This window comes from Aptenodytes forsteri, unplaced genomic scaffold (assembly GCF_000699145.1).
Source record: "Aptenodytes forsteri isolate BGI_AS27 unplaced genomic scaffold, ASM69914v1 Scaffold221, whole genome shotgun sequence".
Classification (NCBI taxonomy): Eukaryota; Metazoa; Chordata; class Aves; order Sphenisciformes; family Spheniscidae; genus Aptenodytes; species Aptenodytes forsteri.
Window position 1 is genome coordinate 773,724 of NW_008794411.1, and position 18,816 is coordinate 792,539.

General features: G+C 41.8%; 2 protein-coding genes across 2 annotated transcripts in view; both read right to left on the reverse strand.

The window, feature by feature from the left end:
- Positions 1–1,151, reverse strand: part of NAAA (N-acylethanolamine acid amidase) — a 14,615-nt gene extending 13,464 nt beyond the window's left edge. The window contains exon 1 of the mRNA XM_009288718.2: positions 1,121–1,151. Within this exon, the coding sequence (XP_009286993.2) occupies positions 1,121–1,151 (31 nt within the window). The remainder of the gene's footprint in view (positions 1–1,120) is intronic.
- SDAD1 (SDA1 domain containing 1) lies at positions 681–18,808 on the reverse strand. Its single transcript, XM_009288734.2, has 22 exons — positions 18,710–18,808; positions 18,440–18,544; positions 17,924–18,022; positions 17,645–17,755; positions 16,835–16,906; positions 16,645–16,745; positions 15,178–15,235; positions 14,185–14,259; positions 13,277–13,378; positions 12,730–12,799; positions 11,883–11,986; positions 11,104–11,161; positions 10,450–10,508; positions 9,994–10,070; positions 8,772–8,869; positions 8,275–8,351; positions 7,746–7,878; positions 5,940–6,037; positions 5,273–5,466; positions 4,682–4,766; positions 4,123–4,284; positions 681–1,796 (listed from the first exon to the last, which is right to left on the reverse strand). The coding sequence occupies exons 1-22, from the start codon at positions 18,797–18,799 to the stop codon at positions 1,746–1,748; spliced, it is 2,079 nt and encodes a 692-aa protein (XP_009287009.1). The 5' UTR covers positions 18,800–18,808; the 3' UTR covers positions 681–1,745.
- Positions 18,809–18,816: the final 8 nt, after the last annotated feature.

Here is an 18,816-nt window from a genome sequence, read left to right on the forward strand (position 1 = left end):
AAAAAAAAAAAAAAAAAAAGGAGGGAAAAGGTGGGGGTTAACCTGTGTGTTTCATTGTGGCTGGGTCTTGGCAAGTAGATGAGAAAAGGCAGCTCAATACTCTCACTTTCGATAGTAAGGTAGAGAAGACAGCCACACCCTTCACAGAAATCAGGCATAAATCTCAGTTTGCTGAACCCCTGTGCAAGGCTATAAACAAGGGGGAAAAGGAAAGAGAGGAGACTAGGCATTAGTCCTAAACTCAAAGACTTCAAAAATTTAATTGCCTCTTGCTTTCCGCCTCATAAGTGATTAGTTTTTGGACACAGGGGAAAAAAGTAAACAGTGAAAGGGGGTTTTATATAAGTACATATTGTACTCCCCCTCTCCTCCCCTTACTGTGGTCTCTTCAGCCTCTGCTCCACACTCCATCTGCCCCTAACTACAGCTCATCCACATCCATTTGCCTCTCCAACTCCCAGCTATCTATCTTCCACCTAGCCCGCTCGTTGCTGTCATTCCACATCACAATCCCTACCCTTCCCCTCAGCATGAGCACTGAAGTTGAACGTAACATTCAAAGTTGTAGAAAGTTTCTACTTTGTTCTTCTATCTCCCCAAAGCCTATGAGCTTTGTTTTGCTTTAGGAAGCAAGGTGTGACAACAAAACAAAAAATACACAAACAAGACAAATAATAGGAATTAAAGTGAATACAATTTGTTCCATTGAATACACCACATACCTAAGCTGAGTGAATTTGCATGTGGGATATAAACATTAACCTGGTTTCCTAAGAAGAAAGGAAAAAAACACCTCACCAAATGCTTTTCCATTATACTGTGCATGTGGCACCTGTTTCTGCCCCACAAGGAAATCCATTTCAAACAGAATTTGACAAAGGGTGATATAAATAACCCCCTCAAGTTTCCATTAAAACAGGTGGCAGGGTAAGGTACAAAGAACCCCTTAATGGTCCCAGCAGGGGTCAAGGCTGAAGCCAGAGTTCAACCTTTGACAAAGAATCCACAGATCTATGTTACTCTCATGTATACTTCAGAAATCAGACACCAGCAAGTCCCACCACAAGATGCACTGATATAGGAAAATAAGATTCCTTAGTTCTCCTGCATGTGATGCTACCTTTGTATTTAAATGGCAACATAAAAACCATCGCTCATATACTAATTTTATTCTTTTTTTCTTCATAAACCACAATGAAACTGTCCTGTCCCCTAACCATTCACTTGAACTTACCTGGACTACAAGAATTTGGTTTTATTATTATTAAACGCGTAAAATACAGCCGCTTAGAAAATGGCTTAATCTGTAAAATCACATCCCTAAGACAGGCACAGACAGTATACACACACTTTATAGACTGAGCCAGAATATTCTTTTTCCTTCCCATTACCTATTCATGAATTGCTTCAAGTAAAGTATTTTTACAGTAAAGTTGTATGTTTTAATACGTACACATACAAAACCAGCTGTAAGTAAATTATATTCAATAAAAGATAATTGCCTTCTTCCTTAGAGTGCTTTCAAAAAAATCAAAATCCTGCAAGGATTAAGGCCTCTTCCGTCTGTCCTACAGATGCGGTATCCAACAGCTTAGAAGTGTTCAATTTGTAATTCTGAACAGAATAGAGAAATCCGTAAGGCATTTCAGCCCCTTTTTTCCTTTGGGGTGGTGGTGGGTGGAAATTAGCATTTCTAGGGCTATTTCTTCAAGGGTGATTAAGTACTCCTCTCCATTACTGTTTTGTTATTTCAGCAGCCGTTTTCTCTTTTTCAGAAGTGCATCTCGAAGAGCCAGCTAAATATGAAACAAGAGTGGAATATTCAGGTAAAGAGAATATTAAGTAAGGAGACAACACTATCACGTCAGCAACCCTCTTTCAATAGTGAGAAAAACACGAATAGCTTATCAGCTCAAAATGGGAGCAGTAACTGGCAAATGCTAATGACTACAGTGGCAGAAGCACTGTGGTTGTTTAGCTAAACTCAATAGTACAATTAAAGAAAGAGTTGGGCTTCAAAAAACTTTCAGTACATCATTAGCAGATCCTATATAATGAAAAAGATTACAGTAACATAAACTGTTCTTCCACTGACTCACATTCAACTAGAAGAGATCAAGAAAAAACTTCTGTCCACCTGAGAGGTAAGTAGGATTAAATGGCATTTTTTGAAAGAGTATTACAAAGCTGCTTTTCAAGGGGGGAAGGAGGGATGCTAGAACTTTTACAAGTGCCATATCACTCTAAAGAGATTTTGTTGGGAAGGGGATTTAGCTCTGCACTACAGACAACAGTCCATTTTATTCTACCACCAAAGAGGGCAGCAGAACACAGTATCCTACAAGTACAGTACCCTCAACCCACTTCTAACAAGTGTTTCCAAATCACGGTCAACAGAACTGATGCTGTGGCTTAACTTTAGTGGAAAAAGGTATGAAAAAATTCTTCTTTCACTGTCTAGCTGCTGCATTTACATTCAAAACATTAATCGGGAGTAAGGGCTGAAACCTTTCAAGATGGCTTTTTAGAAAAAGTAAGCCAAGTATAAGAATCATTGTAAACAGCAGTTTCCTAAAAGTGCCTGGATTGTTCGTTTGCAACGTTTTTTTCTGTGCTTTGAGAGCTGGGTTAATGTGGTCAGCCCTACTTGGGGTGAGGCAGAATGAGTGCAAATAAAAAGACTACAGAGAATATTAGTCCAAGTCTTCTTGTTTAACAGAAACACTTAACACATGTTCTCTCTATTGAGTCTATAAACAGTTTCAGTCTCACTGCTCTTAAGGCAACAAATTGCAGACAAATATACATTATCCTAATGATAGGATCCTGGAAACAACTCACAAAGCAGGGTTTGTAAAAGAAGCATCTGAATGCACTCTAGCACAAGACAGAGCCTAGCAAGAAAAGACAAAAATTAACACCACACAGAAACAAGACACCTGCATAACTGGATTAGTCTAGAAGTTTTTCTTGGAACATGTTCAAAGGAGTTCAATTTTATAACACCCTGCAAAACCCTAAACTGGCCATCTGCCAGGTCAGATAAAAGGATTTTAAGGCAGATTTTTGTTGTTAGCACAGACTTACCCTGCCAAGGTGAAACACAGCAGGGCAAGGCGATGTGCCTACACCCATTCTCTGCCAACAGCTGCCACAGTTCAGGCGTTATCCCCAGCTGAGGTGCATCACAGGAGCAGGGGGCTCCCTGTCCACACGCCATTCTTGCCAGCTCATCTAACCCCAGACACCTGGGGGACCTATGTGGGCTCCCTGCCCAATGCGTTCAGGAGCAAAGTCATGCCCCAAAGTTTCTGCCTTGCCTTTTAGATATCCTTTCAGCTACCCTTGGCACAGCTGCCTGCAGGAACACACAGTAACTCGACTGCCAAATACATGTTCGTAGCTTGTATATCCTTTCACAAGGGCTGTCTTGAATCCTGTATCAGCCCTGTGGCCAGGCTTATAGCTGAGGAAGCAGCAGTGTAGGGGCTTCACCACTGAGAGCAGCATATTGTGAAACTACTGGGGCAGGCTTAACTGAAGCGATTTATTTTTTTCTGAACAGTTTCAAATAGCTAATAAATAGCACTTATGTCTGTGCTTTAAGTACATTTGTGACAAGCTATTAGGTGACGCCAAGGCCAGGACAGACGAGTCCATAATATGACGGTAACAGGAGAAGGGTCAAAGGAAGAATATGGACAGTGAAGAAACACACTAAAAGCTTGTCCTGAAAAACAACAACTCTGTATCAGGGCAACATTTCTTCTATCACAGGATTATTATAGTCAGGATTCTAGTATGATCTTCTTTAATTTAAATAAAGGAAAACAAACCCCATTATCATTGCCTTCCTAACCTACACATGACTTTGCAACAGGGTTTGGTCCTCGATGCATATTGAAGAGAACAGACTGACAAAAGCATTCTTCACCACCGCAATCTCCAATATACCTCCTCTGGGGCAGGATTCAAGGGAAGCCACCTAGCCCACAGTCCTTTCCAACAATTAAACAAGCAAAGGAAACAGCAATGACTTAGGGCACAAGATAGACAGCACTTCACCTGCATTGCAAGTTCAGTGCTCAGACTGCCCCATCTATTTTCAACATTAAATATTACCTGTTTTTCCCTGAAAGAACGCTTATTTTTTGTCCGGACGCTGTGGCTGTATCTCATCATCATGAAGTTCTTGTGCTTTTTCTTTTCTTTGTTGGAAGAGCTGGCAAATGGGTTAATTCTTGTTTTCTTTTTCACAAATTCTTTTCTGTCTGTTTTCCCAGCCTAGAATAGACAACGTAATATAATAACAGGGTGTCATTTTCCTTTCCCTACAGTTAACATCAGCTGCTAAGGCAACAGGTTCTATGGCAGTAACAATAAATCCCATTATTAATCCAGGTTCTGTATGCATTATATGCATTCTTCCATGCTGGCCCTATTAAGTCACAGTGAAAATTGGATGTGTCTCTGTATTTTCATTGTCACCTGTGACCAGCAAGAGGCTGTTTATCTGTTACAGCCCTAATGCAACAGCAAAACACTACACGGAACATTTCTTAAAAAGCAGACAGCAGCTAGGCACCTGTCTTACAGATGCAACCCCACCGCCTCCTCCTTCTGCAGGAGACAAAACCACAAACCCAAAACTAGAAAGACAGAGGATAGCCAAGTTCCTCACCATTGCAGTTGCCAATCTGGTCTCCTTGTCTGATTTAGGCTTCTTATGCAGATGTTCAATATCTCTGAGTGAAAGCAACTCCCCCCTACACACACAAAAATCCAACAAAAGGCCATCACACACAAAACTTCATTTGGCAAGAAAAACAAAATGCCCTCCAGACCCTTTGTCTCTCACACCATTGTCTTCCTATAAACTTTCACACAAGCACTACTTATTCTTTCACTCAGGCTAATCCTCGTGCTTGGGACAACCCATACAAAAGGCTCTCATTACTGTTTTTCAAGTCCTGCATTAACCACGAAGTTTAAGAAACTCTGGAGATATAACCATGCAACTACTGCTACAAAAACCGTGCCTATTGGTCTGAACAAGCAAAACAGTCCCATAGTTCCCATCGGCCCCTCACATCTTTTCTCCCAGGTATAAACAAATCCCCGGGGCCAGGAGCCCTTCTAGGCTGTGTGGCTGTTTGCCACCTGTCACCAGGGGATACTGACCAACAGCAGAGCTCTGTGCCCTTCTGCAATTAAAAGCTGTATCACCAGGTCGTAGGGAAGAGAAAGCACTCATCAACATTTCATATCCTACCTGCCCTCCTCCTCTTCATCATCTATTTCAATATTTTTCCTCTTGGCAGCTTTGCCAGGTGCAGAATTAAGTTCTTTGGAGAGCTGGGCAAGGCGTATCTTGTGGAATTCTTCTTGGGTTAGCAGCCTGCTTGTACTGACTGCTGCAGCTTTGGCTTTTCGTTCCTCTATGGGCATGCTTTTCACCTTCTCTGCCTTTTGAAAAAAGTGCAAAACAATCATCTGGAGCTTTGCCAATCATTTCTGTGCCATAATCCATGACCCTTGCCTCCCAAATACCTACGTAGGGGCAATATTGTTGGGAAATGCTATAACCAGCTGTTCAGATTCTTCATAGTCTTATATTCAACGTGTATTATCAGAAGAAAGAAGTACTTCCACTCCTTCATATTTCAGAGTGAATAAAAGCACTCATCATGTAAATATCATAGCTTTGAAGGAATTTAGCACTGGGACAGAATTCCCCCATTTCTCCCCCTCACCCTAAGAACATGCATACTTCCGCACAGGTGCTAAATAGTACTTGAACCTCACTGATTCTGGTCATGTTACTCCGCAGCCCTGTGTAGTCAGTTATGAGCAGCCACATGAAGGTACAGAGCAACGGCATCTGGTCTGCTATTAACGAGACTTATTTGTATTTGGGGTAGAAGACACTTAGAACTCACTACTTCTTGCTGCTCCTCATCTGAGGAGTGGTGCACATCAATCCATTCTCCATCTTCATTATCTTCTTCTTCACTCAGACTGGCACTTTCCCATCCATCTGCTCAGGGGAAGAAGCGCACAGTGTTGTTAATACAGATTCGGTTTAACTGCTTCAGTTTGAAACAATGTCACATTGGATCGGAAGCTCTCACCACCTTTGATTACCTATCGGCTAACTGCACGTAGCCCAGGGACATGCTTACCAAACAGGCAAGCTGTAGGGTCTCGGCACGCCAGCCTTAGAACTACATAGACATTACAAAGACATAAGATACTTGACACATCTGATCGGTATTTCTTCATGATTTTTAGAAGACATCCACAGTTGAACAGACCAGCAGCTCCCATGCTTTCCCACTGGCAAGTTCAGCTACCAAATTCCGTCTGGCTTGCAACTGATTCAGGGCTGTGCAAAAAACCTCAGCTTCAATTTCTTAACAGACCCACATCACATGCACATTCAGTTACGTACACCAATTTTTATAGTGATAACTGCATATGGCAGCGTGAGATCTTTGAAAACACACACAGGCACCCCTACAACAGACTGCTGGTGTATTTTGTCATTATTGTGAGCTGCAGTAGCCTTAATACATTTATCGCACCCCTACAACAGACTGCTTAAAACAGCTGGTGTATTTTGTCATTACTGTGAGCTGCAGTAGCCTTAATACATTTATTTAATATGAGCTTTCAACAAACCTGGAACAACGGTGATCAGAGCCTTTACAGGAAATGCATTTACGTACACCTCATTCACTCAAAACCAAGCCAACCATAGAAAATACCCAAAGCAGCTTGCAACAAGTCAGTGTCGCAGCAAGCCGTACCATAATGCTATGCTTTGCAAAGCTTAACTCTCATCTGAAGTTAAAGATCCTCAAAACAAAGTGCATTTGGGACAGTCTCTGAAGAAACACAGTAGTTAACAGATGCTAATCCTTATTACACTGTTCAGTAATGGTGTTCCCCAGCTCCCTGCCATCTAAACCAAGGAGGGAAGCAATGCATTTTATAGCTAAGTTACTTTCTACAGTATATGCATCGCTTTTCTTCGCTGTCGTTCAAACTGACTGATGTGCTAAAGTTATCGGCTTCAGAAACTGAAGCAAAGGAGATTGTTATACTAATCGCTGCATTCACACGCGTTAAGAAACATCACCTACCAGGGTGTTTATTCCTCCAGTACACCTCCACTGCACTATCTCCAATGCCCTCAGGCTTGATTTGCCAAACTCTTCGGGCTTGATTTTCAAGTCCCTCCCCATCTTTTTTTTTCCCCCGATTCGGGCAAAGGGTTCCAGGTTGTGTGGAGCATTTACGTGAATGTGAAATTAAAGTGAATTAAAGAAGGCAAATACTATTTCAAAGTACTATTTCAGTGGAGCATTTACACAGAAAGTGAATTAAAGAAGCCAAATACTATTTCAAAGTACTATTTCAGTGTTTTATAATACGCAACAAAAACTTTTCTTTAGGAAGAGCTAAACATATGAAGTTTCATAGCTGTACGGTGTCCGTCCCTTTGCTTTTCCATCCCTCAGTGTCTATCATACAAAGCAACACGCAGTAACAAACTTCACGGGATAAATTGCACTTACTCGAGGATAGTATCAGTGCTTCTTCCTGGACAAATACAGACATGTGCAAGCCATGCAGCATGTGACAGCAGCAAATGAAATGCACGAACACCAAGTTTTATGTCCAAATAAAGTCTTAGTGACAAAGATGCTCAAAGTAGAAGTGGTAAAGAAAAAAAGGCCAACCTTCCTCTTGGGTTCCTCCCTTTTCCTTTTGACTCTCAACATCCAGTACTTCTGCTCCTGGAATATAATCTTTGGCATCCAGTTCTCCATATTCATGAATCCTGGCTTCCAACGAGGCCTCAGTAGGCTTACCCTGTAAGTTAACAAAATACATGTTAACCAGGCTGCTATTTTAATGCCCACAAATCCATGAAAAGATCTGGGGGAGAGGAGGGTGCAGGTGGAAAAGAAATTCTGCCTGATGAAATCAGAGAAGATCTTGAATTACTAAAAAGTTGAACGAACTCTAGGAAGATAGTCAAGCTTCTGCAGCACGATCCTTCTGTCAATCAGTTTGATAAATTTGAACTAAGGAAGTCTTGAAGTAAGAGCACGTCACATCAAAATGCAGCAAGGAAGCAGGTAGGGGAAGAACACAGGCGTGATTCCACCTCATTCTCAAGAGGCCATGAGACCAGTTATCATCATCGTTTTTGAGCACGTGAGCCTATATTTGTAGTATATGCAATGCACATAAAACAAAACTTACCCTGAATTTCTTCTGCAGCATCTCTGGATTCAGAGAACGGAAGAGGTGTATCAGAGTTCTTGCAGACATCATCACATCTACCCAGAAATAAAAAGAGAGTCAAGAATAAGTACTGAAAAGCAGAACTCAGAGCAAACTGAAAGCCCACTCACGTAATCAGTATTTACAGCCTGCTCGTGCCTTTTCTGAAGTTCTAGCTCCCTCCAATTTCTCCAATGCAGGATCCAGCTCTTCCTTAGGGCTAAATCTTTATTAGCAAGCGGTTTCCCTTCTTCGGTTTTGTCAGTTAGTTCCCCTGCCATAACTACCTTTGACTGTTTTGTCTCCTATGTATATACGCTCAAAATACAGAGAAATGCAACAGACATATTGAAAATTATACCTCTCAGCCCACAAAAACAATTAAGACATCACTATTATGAAGGCTATAACAATGGAGGACCAGACGATACAGGAGATTAAAAGATCTAAAAGTCATATCTGTATAATACACTTACTTTTATTTTTATGAGTCTTGTACTGAACGAGGTCTTGGAGCAGATCTTCAGTCATGGCTAATGGACATCTCGCAGTGATTTCTTTTATCGCATTGATTCTAAAAGATTGGAACTGAATTATTTCCTGAACACCACAGTTGGGAGAGACTCTCACTGGCCCAGTAACAGACTGAATTATCTGGAGCTTGAAGAACCTTATACGGCATTTATACAACATTTAGCGTAACAGAGGAGAACATCACAATGAGCCCTCTGTGCCATGGTTCCTCAAAACCCTCCATCTTTGGCCCATACTCTACTCTCCAGCTATTATTTTGTCTGATCCTAGGCCTCAGGATTCTGCAAGTGAAGTCTGGGTCCAGGCAGACAGGAAAAGCAGTCAAACAATCACCAGCCCAAGAAAGAAAAAAAAAAAAAAAATCAAGAAACAGTTCTGAAGTCAACCATGAGCAGGCTAAGGACAGTATAACAGAAGTCCATGGGCTCACACAAGTTCCCTTTCAAACCATCTTCATGCACACACTTAGTACGCTAAATACCTGGATTAAAACCACATCAAGAGGAAAAGGAATAGCTCACAAAATATTCAAAACGTCTACACACAACACTCTGCCCCTGTTGAGTGCTTCATCTTCTTCAAGGGCAGTTCAGCTTTCTCCTACATTTACTGATCATTCTCTACTCCACTTATACCAGAGCTTTCACAAATACCTCTCTTGACTAGTCAAATAAAGTACATCACAGTTTCACTAACAGCAATAGTTAAATTTCTTGGCAGTATTGTAATTTCATCCACAAAACATCCAAGTTAAGAGTCCTGAGCTACGACACTAGCCACTCACTGAGTATATGAAAATATATTAATTCACAGACAAGAGCCCTCAAAGTAGAAATAACAACATCCAGGAAGGACGAAAAATACAAGACCAAACAAGAAAGCAAAAAAAAAAAAAAAAAAAAAAACCAGCACCATCATGAAATCCAGAAAAGTTAAGTCACAGCACTAAGCACAGAAACCCATCATTCTGGGGAATTTAAAACACTGCCAACAAAAATAAGGGAATTTTATGCTGAGATACTGTCTTAACTTGTTTTTATTCAAGCAGATGCTTGAAAGCATAGTACGAATGACAGGAATAAGTTGCAGGTGGTTTAAAAAAGAAAAAAAAATTTTTCCACATTCAGAGAGAGTTTTACAGTTTTTATAAGATTGTGTACCCACCCTACGGTCATGACCTCCCCAGAATTCTTGTCCGTGACAAAGTTGTTGGCAATGGTCATTAACACTGACTGGATAATCTGAAAATAAGAAAAAAGGTTAAATAAACTTAATGCATATTTGATAAAATTGTGAAAATGATTACATATTATTAACTAACAGACAACAGAGCCCTTTTCACAGGAAGATAGAGCTCAGACTTGTCACTATAGCCTGCAAATATTTTCTAGACACAAATTCTCTTACAGAAACGAAGACGTCAGACATGGGTGGTTTTTTCCCCTTTATACAAAACAGTCCCTTGGAACTTGCAGAAGTAGCCAAAATTACCATAAGCTTTGCAAGACCAAGGGTCTGACCAGATTCCCTTCTCCCCCTCCCCATGAATTCACTCAGCTGTATTTCCATGCTGGCCTGCTGTCCATTTTTAACATCACCAAAGACAGGTGAAGAACTGACCTCGGGTGGTACTAGCTGATGTGAAGCTTGTGCAGCAAACAGAAGAATCTTTGTCACTTCTGGAAGAAAAGAAAAGTGGGAAGAAGATGTCAAAGTATATTGGTGCAGCTTAGTCTGGCCAATAAACGCATCCACCAAAAGAGCTAACTCAACAAGCTGCTCAGTCTAACTCTCAAAGCCATTTCAGTCTAAAGTTATTTGGGACAACCATTTCTCCTCTCCCACCAAGCATTAGGAACTCATCTGGTCTCCACCCCAGCAGCAGTGCGGGCCCTTAACAGCCAGCTAAAATGAAAAGAAATGCTCTAGAACTAGAGTGAAACACCAGTAAAACAAAGCAGCAAAAGGCAGTCACTCTTTGCTCAACTGGTCAGGATTTGCAAGGAACTAGGGAATCAGTAGATTAATTTTATTCCATTACTGGAGTTTCTCAAATGCTCAGGTAAGGCACGTTGAGTGCACACAGCTTCTGTAAAAGTCCAAAGCGCTTTGCACTTCTGGCCATCAGGGCCTTCTAATTCCTTCATCTACACTCTCTGGACTACTACTTCCTACTAAGCTACTGCTGCCTATTCATTTACAGCACCACTTCTAAGAACTGACTGTACATGTGACACGATGGACCAGCAGTGTTAGCTACTAGTAGCTACTTACCTCTCTGATGGGGCTGTAGGAATCTCTGAACGAAGGGGTAGAAATTAAAAAGAAAAAGCTGCAAGAAAGAAATAAGTTGTAACAGATTAGCTTCTTGTCTTTTAACTTGAGATCACCTTCATAGGCTGATACGCTGTAAAACAAGCAATGATTCTATACAGCTTGCTCTCCAAATACCTAGGATTTTATTACATGATGCCTTCTCCTGTCTTGAGCTTGATATATGTGGAAATGACTTGAAGAAAGGAAATACAAGGCTCAATCCCAAGCTCAGCGAAATCCAGAGTGGTTCTTGTTAGACTGCACAGAATTCAAATTAGGGCACCCTGCTGCACGATCCTACAATGTGCCACTCCCCTTTGCCTCGGGGACACAATCTTCTCTCCCAAAACAGAGACTCCAGTAGTTTTGATCACGCTTTGGCTGTACCTCAGAGGGTGCTGTTCATGCACAATTGCTGGACTCCTTTGAAAAGCCTTTCTCCTTTGAAGAACCTCCCAGGAGCACGCAGGTCTTGAAAAAGACATGTTCTCCTCTATTTGTTAGGGACAGCTCAGCTATTCCAGACCAACAGCTTTCTCTAGCAGAGCTCACTTAGTACCACACAAGTCTACGCCACTGCACCATTCCATGAGGCCTGCTGGCAACTACCTGACCATACATCTGCACTTTTCAACATACAGCAAAATTAAACCTCATTTTCCAGAGGCCCAGGGCATGCCACCACCCAAACCAGGCTGGCTACCATCAGACCATTATGAAATTATCCGAGTATGTACCTCATGTATTCCAACTAGCCTAGATATTAGGTCCATGAGCATCATCTTCACTTCAAATCGTTCCTTACAGTTCTCCAGCTGCTTCAGCAGTTTCTCTGCAAAGTCTAAAAGAAGCAATAAGAGATTTGTGGTAGACTTAAAGAGCACAAAGCAGAACTCATCTGGGATTAGGTTAAAAAAGGCAGTCAGTTTGTTAAGCCCCAGTGCCCTTGCACAGAAGAAATTAAAGGTGGCCAGAGCACTTCTCCCAGGAGGTTATTTTTCTTCTCACATGCCTAGAAGGTCTAAAGCTGTACACAGGTTCAGCAGAAAGGAAAACTAGCAGAAGTTCCACAACATCATAAGCACAGGGTCAGTATTTAAAGCTAGATTTTTTTAGATACCTTTTGGGTTCATCTGAAAAACAAAATCCCCAGAGGTTCACTAGATCAGACTAAGACCAAGTCAAGCGATATTAGACAAACATCAGACCAGTAGTGGAAATGCATTTTTGAAGGAGTAAGCCAAAGAAGCTATAAACTACTCCCCGTTCACACAAACTATGGCCTTCACACATACAAGAAAGAGGTAGAGCGCCACGTCCTGATCTGTAGCAACCTGAAGCGGATGATGTAATATTGCTCCTTCCTTGTCTGACTACAAGTGTTCCACTACTACAAGCATAACAGGATTGATCTCACTTTTTTTAAGTGCTGTGAAACTCTAGGATAAAGCACACTACAAGTATCACATTGTCACACTTATATCTACTTGTCACTTTCATTCTCCTTGCAGAGTTGTGTCTAAGCTTCAGCTGTCTGGGATTAACACGTAACTGGAAAAAAGACAAAATACAATGCATTCTTACCTTGGGGATCATGGATCAAGTGAATGGCAGAAAAGTTGAACACCTCTGGCTTACTCTTCTTCTTCTGCTTCTGCACAGCAAAAAGAGTGAGAGACATTTTTTTCTTTCCATGAAAGACCTGCAAGTGCTTCAGTTTCAGGCTGCTGTTGAAAGCTGCTATTTACCATTCACCTCTTCAAAAAGAGGCGCTTTAACAAGTAAACTATCACTCTTTTCAACTGCAGAGGGTTTTCTGCCACCTGACCTAAGAGGCAACAGGAGCTGCATTCAAAAGTTGCTTATCAAGACACCACATACTTTAAAGTAGGGACCACACAAAGGGTACCCAGAGCAGAACTGATCCACAACTTAGACTCTAAGCCTGTTTCAAAACAGCTCTTTTCCAGGCAAACACGGCATATGCCCGGCCAATGGATGTGAGAACACTTCAGGACTTTTACCTAGAAAAGATGAAAAAAGGTAGCTAAGATGACAGGGGCGACAACAAGATTTCTGCACTTGAAGGATTAAGCTAAAATGCTGGCAAGTCAGACGCCACTCTCCTCACCTTGAGAACCTTCATCGCTTTTTCCAGTTTCTTCTTGCGCTTGGTGGTTTTCTTGTTAGTTGCATACCGCATCATCAGATCTCTAGCCGTGGGAACATCATCCTTGAGAAAGAATGCAAGGAAAACAAGACTCAGGTGACATGAGGCTTCAAATGGGAATCAGAGAAACAAAAAGTATCCATACTTTTCAGGATCATGTACTGCATTTGAAAACTCTCCCTCTTCCTAAATTTCATCATACAGAAATACTAGCATTTAAAATCTCGACTCCATAAAACTAGCCACCTACCTACATGCAAGAGAGATCACGAACACTTAACAGCACATCAACACGGAAGTTTTTACAGCTGGTTAATTAGAGTATTGTTCAGTCACAGACAAATAATGATATCCTGTATTAGGAGCCTCTAGACTGAAATTCTGTTAGGTTATGAGCCTTCTCAAGGTAACTGAACTATGTTTGTTTGTACATAAACAGGAGGTGGAGCACAAAAGGAAAAAATGAAGACAAAATGGACAGCTAAAAAATTGAACCAGCTTCCAATACACCAGGTGAAAGCCTCTTCCCACAACTCTACATTACACATCTGGCAATTCATGTCTTCATGAACCAGACTGACCAGCCCCTGCTTAGGTCTGCAAAGTGAATTGCTTCCTTCACAACAAGAAGAGGAAAGCAAAGGAGCTCTTAGCATTAGACTTTAGACAGACAGCAAAGGCATCCTGCTATCAGTTGGGGCCAGCTGTCAAGAACACTGAACTTTTTTGCGAAGCGTAGAAACATCTGGAGGAAACAACATCTGGAGAACTAACACAGAAGCAGACAGATTGGCAGAGCGAGGGTCACTAGGATGACAGACCTCTTAGAGTTTGAAGAACGGAGGATGAGATTTAATCACAACACCTACCTCAGATTCTGAGTCACTGTCTTGTTTCTCATCTTCATCTCTCCCAAGAAAGAACTTCAAGCTAGCAACTAATACCTGGAAAGCAAAGTAAGTTTATGTTGGACAGGACAAACTGACAAGACTATTTGCAACAGCCCTACATCCACATCTTTGGTTATGCTAAGACTCTCCCATTTTTTTATAAGCATGGATATGAACAGAAAGCAGGACAAATCACAGACTGAAAGCCGCAGGTGTTTTACAGACACACAATTTTCGCTGCCCATCCTCAACAGTCAGAGGCACACAAACAGTCAAAAAGCAGCTAGGCTTCCAGAATGCCTCAAGCAAGTTTAAAGATGCAAATTCTCTTCCTATCATTCTGCAAAGCAATTTCAATCTAATTGCACCATGCCAACATTATCAGGAACTCCTGCACAGCTGATACCTGAGACAGTGCTCAGAATTCCAAACTTTTATTACTTTATATGGGTTTGTTGGTGGGGCTTTTTTCTTAGTTTTGGTTTGTTGTTTTTTATTGAATGGAACAACTTTTGGACCGTCATAGTGGAAGAACTTGTCTCAAACCATAATACAAGTTTTTAAAACCTCCAGCACTGCAGAACTGACACAGATGACAGAAGGCCTAAGATTCACTGAAGCCCCAGGCAGGATAGCAGCTCTCTTCACATTTAACAAATGAAAGCCTTACGGCGCTGATAAGGAGGTGATATTCTGACAATCTCTTCTGAGCAGCAGTGGAACGTACACGTACCCTCCCCACACCAAGCCTGCACTTGCTGTAAGACAAGCTTCCAATTCTGCTGCTCTGTACTTAAGAACCAAATGCCGCCTCCGCCCACAACACAAGCGGCATTTTGAAAATAAAACAAGCAGAAGACAAATCATCAGTGAAGCTTGCTAGCAATTACAGTACCGAAATAAAAAGTTGTATCCGCAGAAAAAACATAGCTTAGGTAACATCCAGTTTCATCAAGTGATTTCTGTTCTCACCTTTGTCACTTTGGAAAAGCAGGCAGTTGTGATGACATTTACCGTTTTGGCATCATTCCTGGAATAAAGCAAAACATTATCTTTTACTTCAAGTGTGGCAATTTCAAGTCATTCTCAGTAAATTAAGTGTCATGAAATGTGACTCCTAACAATCAGGAATCATTAGATTCAAGTCTCTCCATGCTCGAAGTAGATTTGCAAACAAGTAAGTTAAGCTTCTGTCATTTTCTTTTATTCTTCCAACATAGCAGCAGCTCCATCTAAATAAACAGCCACACTGGCATTCCATCTAGTTCACGCTGTGCGTGAAGGGACAGAAAGAAGAATCTCCAGTAAAATAACTGAAGACAGATTACCGCTTTTTCGACTGATAAAAAGAAAATAAATCCCCTGCCAGGTAAAAAACAAAAATCAGTGCAGAATTCTAACTTTTATTAGAAAATCAACTGGATAGTTGAGATAAACTATGCTCTAAAAATAAAGATTTACAAGAAATAAAGCTGCGGGAATTAACTTGATTTTACACCAAGTCTCACACACTTACAAACCTACTTACTAAAACTGCAGAAGTCTTTAGCTTTCACCAACACTATTTTTCAGCAGTCTGTTTTCTCTCCCTTGTAATGAACTATTCTATTTTGGAGATATATAAGCAGCAAACACACTGCTCACCGGCGGGATCACTTGTTGCATTTGTATTTCTCTATACAGTTCATTTCTGTGCAAGAACCAGTAAGAGCAACGGAGTTTTAAGCCGTTCAGTTTGTAAGTCTTTAACATGCTTTTACAGTCAAGAAGCAAGCAGGAGTGAACAGACTACCGTCTTCTCATGCAATTTACTGCTGGGTAACATCTGCTCTGGCATTTTGCAACACAACAGAAGAATTCAGCAACTTATTAGGTACAAGACAGCAACTGACAGTACTCAGTGTGCTTCTACTCCTTCCAATACTTATCTAGGCAACAATTTTTCAGGCTGCTACTAAAAATAGAAGCTATATTATAGCTTCACAAAAAAACTCCCAAAACTCAAAGCAACCATTAGATCAGTCTTCTAGAATGAACTTACAGACTTAAGAGAACGAGGAAAAAAAAAACAAAACCAAAATTCCTTTCCGCTGTACACGACAAGCTGTATACCAACATTAGCAGCTTTTAAGTGCAAAAGCTCAAAAAAAGCGAGCTGCACACAGCTTCTGTTTTGAATGCAATACATACAATTTACATACCGTTTTCAACTAAAACGCCAAAGATTCAACCTAAATAACTCTGAGACCTCATGCAAGACAATATTTCTTCCCAACTAAATTACATTCCACAAAATACAGCCCCACTGGAGCAGAAAGAAGATAAATATATTTAAGTCTCAGTCCCTCAAGCGTTACATTTTGCACTACATGCCACGAGTGATGTCAGGACAGCTGCCCCACGATAAATGGGGAATCAATACCAGCCTGCCAGACCTACCAAATATTCCTTCTGTAAAGCTCAATCATCACGTCCAGAGATATCTTCGCAGCAGTGGGATTGCTGTCTCTCAACATAGTATACATAAAGTTCTGCAGCGTCTGAGAAAAAAGTTTGGAAACATTTATTATAAGTCTTTCACAATATCAAGAGGTTAAATGGAAGTATATCTGAAAGCTAAAATACTCACTGTGTTTACTTTATTGTTTTTGTGTTTAGCATTGACATTCTTGATGTCCGACACAATGTGAGTATACAAAGTCTGTAAATGGAGAGATTATAGGGATTAACCTACACAAGTCATGCAGAGAGCAACGCAGATACATTACTATTCCCCCAAAGTCTCCAAGGACTAAAATGAGAGACCAAACTGAACACCACCGAGAGTATTATTTTTCCCTTTTAAATTGCAGTTGGAAAAACAAAAAGTTATCCTGTAAAGTCTCATGTATGCTTAATTTTTATGTATTCGAAAAGCATCCTTAATTTACAGTATAAACAGGGAGGCAGGAAAACAAACAGCATGAAGTACGGCTTAAAAAAATCGCACCCTGTTTCATTCAGGCACATTCTGATGGCCAGTTCAGTAGTTCTGGTGGCAGAAAACCTGAAACACGGCTTTAACTAGCAGCTGGTTCCGTTTTGGTTTTTTTCTCACAAGTTCTCACAAAGAATTCAGTAAGACCTGCTTTGACAGCAGCGTGTTTATGGTTTTCTTGTGCAGACACATCCAAGCTGCTCAATTCCAAATGCAGGACAGGCCTGCAGCCTGCAATAGCATGGCGAAGATGTTTACAGCAGCATGCTTTATTACTAATCAAACAAATAGATCGAGTCTTGCCTCTGGCACTGTCAAGTGCTGAAAAAGCAGAGCTATTTTAAACTTTCCTATTTTGTTACCAAGGAAAGGAGAACAGCTGCCTGCCAGCGCTGCATTACTTCTGGCAAGTTGGTCAAAACCCACTGGAAATCAAGACCAGTTTTTGTAAGCACAGCTTACTTTTCGTAGAAGCTTATCATGACACCGCAGCAGTTGAAAGAAGAGCTCCAGCAGACTCGTTGGATTTATTAGATTCTTGTTTCTTAACAAGATCAAAGCCTTACAGAACGTCTGTAAGAGAGAAACGGGGAGTCAGAACCAAAATTTCATGGTACCCCCCACTTTCCATCTTCATTAAAGAATTAAAAAGCAAACCGTAAGCTCTGATCTCACACCTAAAGGGTGTATTTTAACCACAGGACGCGGTCTGCCCAAAAGGCCTTTCGGTGTGGGTCTTACCATGCGCAGGTCTGCGTCCAGGACGGTATGGTGGTAGGAGAGCAGCTCCTTCAGCTGCTGGGGAAAGTTGGCCATGTGTTCTGGGTAGCAGTGGGCAACCTGGGTAGAGACAGACCCAGCTGAAACCGCTAGTGAAAACCGTGGGTCACCTCATGACCCTGGGAAGGTGTGAGATGGTGTAAGCAACCAATGAAATTATAATCATTTGTATAACAACAATTTAATATACACAACGAAAAGTAAGTTGTTATCAATGCCCAGATGTGAGAGATATGGTGCGATGAAAAAATCCTTTTAAAAAATTGTACCAAACGCGCAAAAGAAAAACTTGTGTTCCTGGAAACGGACAATACCGCCGCAGAACGCTTGGTCGAGGCACGGTTTTACGGCGACTCCGTCAGGGCTATAGCAGCAAAAGGAGGTGAAACACCATCCGCGCTCAGGGCAAAGCCACGGCGGCTGGTGAAGGGCTCAAGGCCAACGCCGAAGTCATCCTTCGGTAGGGCGGCGGCTTACCTGCGCCAGGAACATCACCAGTTCAGCCAGCTCCTTACTGGGCTTGTCCGGTTGGAAGGTGAAAATCTCCACGTGGGACTGGTAGTGGTGGTACTGCTGGAGGAACTGAGCACACACAGGGGAGGGAGGCTGCTGAGCGGGACAATAACACCCGCCGCCCCAGGCCCACAGCCCACCTCAGCTTCCCTAAGCGCCCCCACCGCGGTACAACCCCCTGCCGCCGCCGCCGCCCCGCTGGGGGAACCCGGGCCCGGCCGCTCGGCTTCGTACCTCTTCGGTGTAGGAGGCTGGGTCCCGCTTGACGAGGTTCTGCAGCTGGGGCAAGTTGCTGGGCAGCTTGTTTCCCTGGCGGCCCGACATGGCGGCCGGCAGCCGCG

Coding starts and splice junctions, on each gene's coding strand:
- SDAD1 (XM_009288734.2), bottom strand. CDS start 18,799: ATGTCGGGCCGCCAGGGAAACAAGCTGCCCAGCAACTTGCCCCAGCTG. Junction 16,907..17,644: donor ATGATAAGCTTCTACGAAAA/GTAAGCTGTGCT, acceptor CTCCATTTACAG/ACTTTGTATACTCACATTGT. Junction 4,285..4,681: donor CCAGATTGGCAACTGCAATG/GTGAGGAACTTG, acceptor TGTCTATTCTAG/GCTGGGAAAACAGACAGAAA.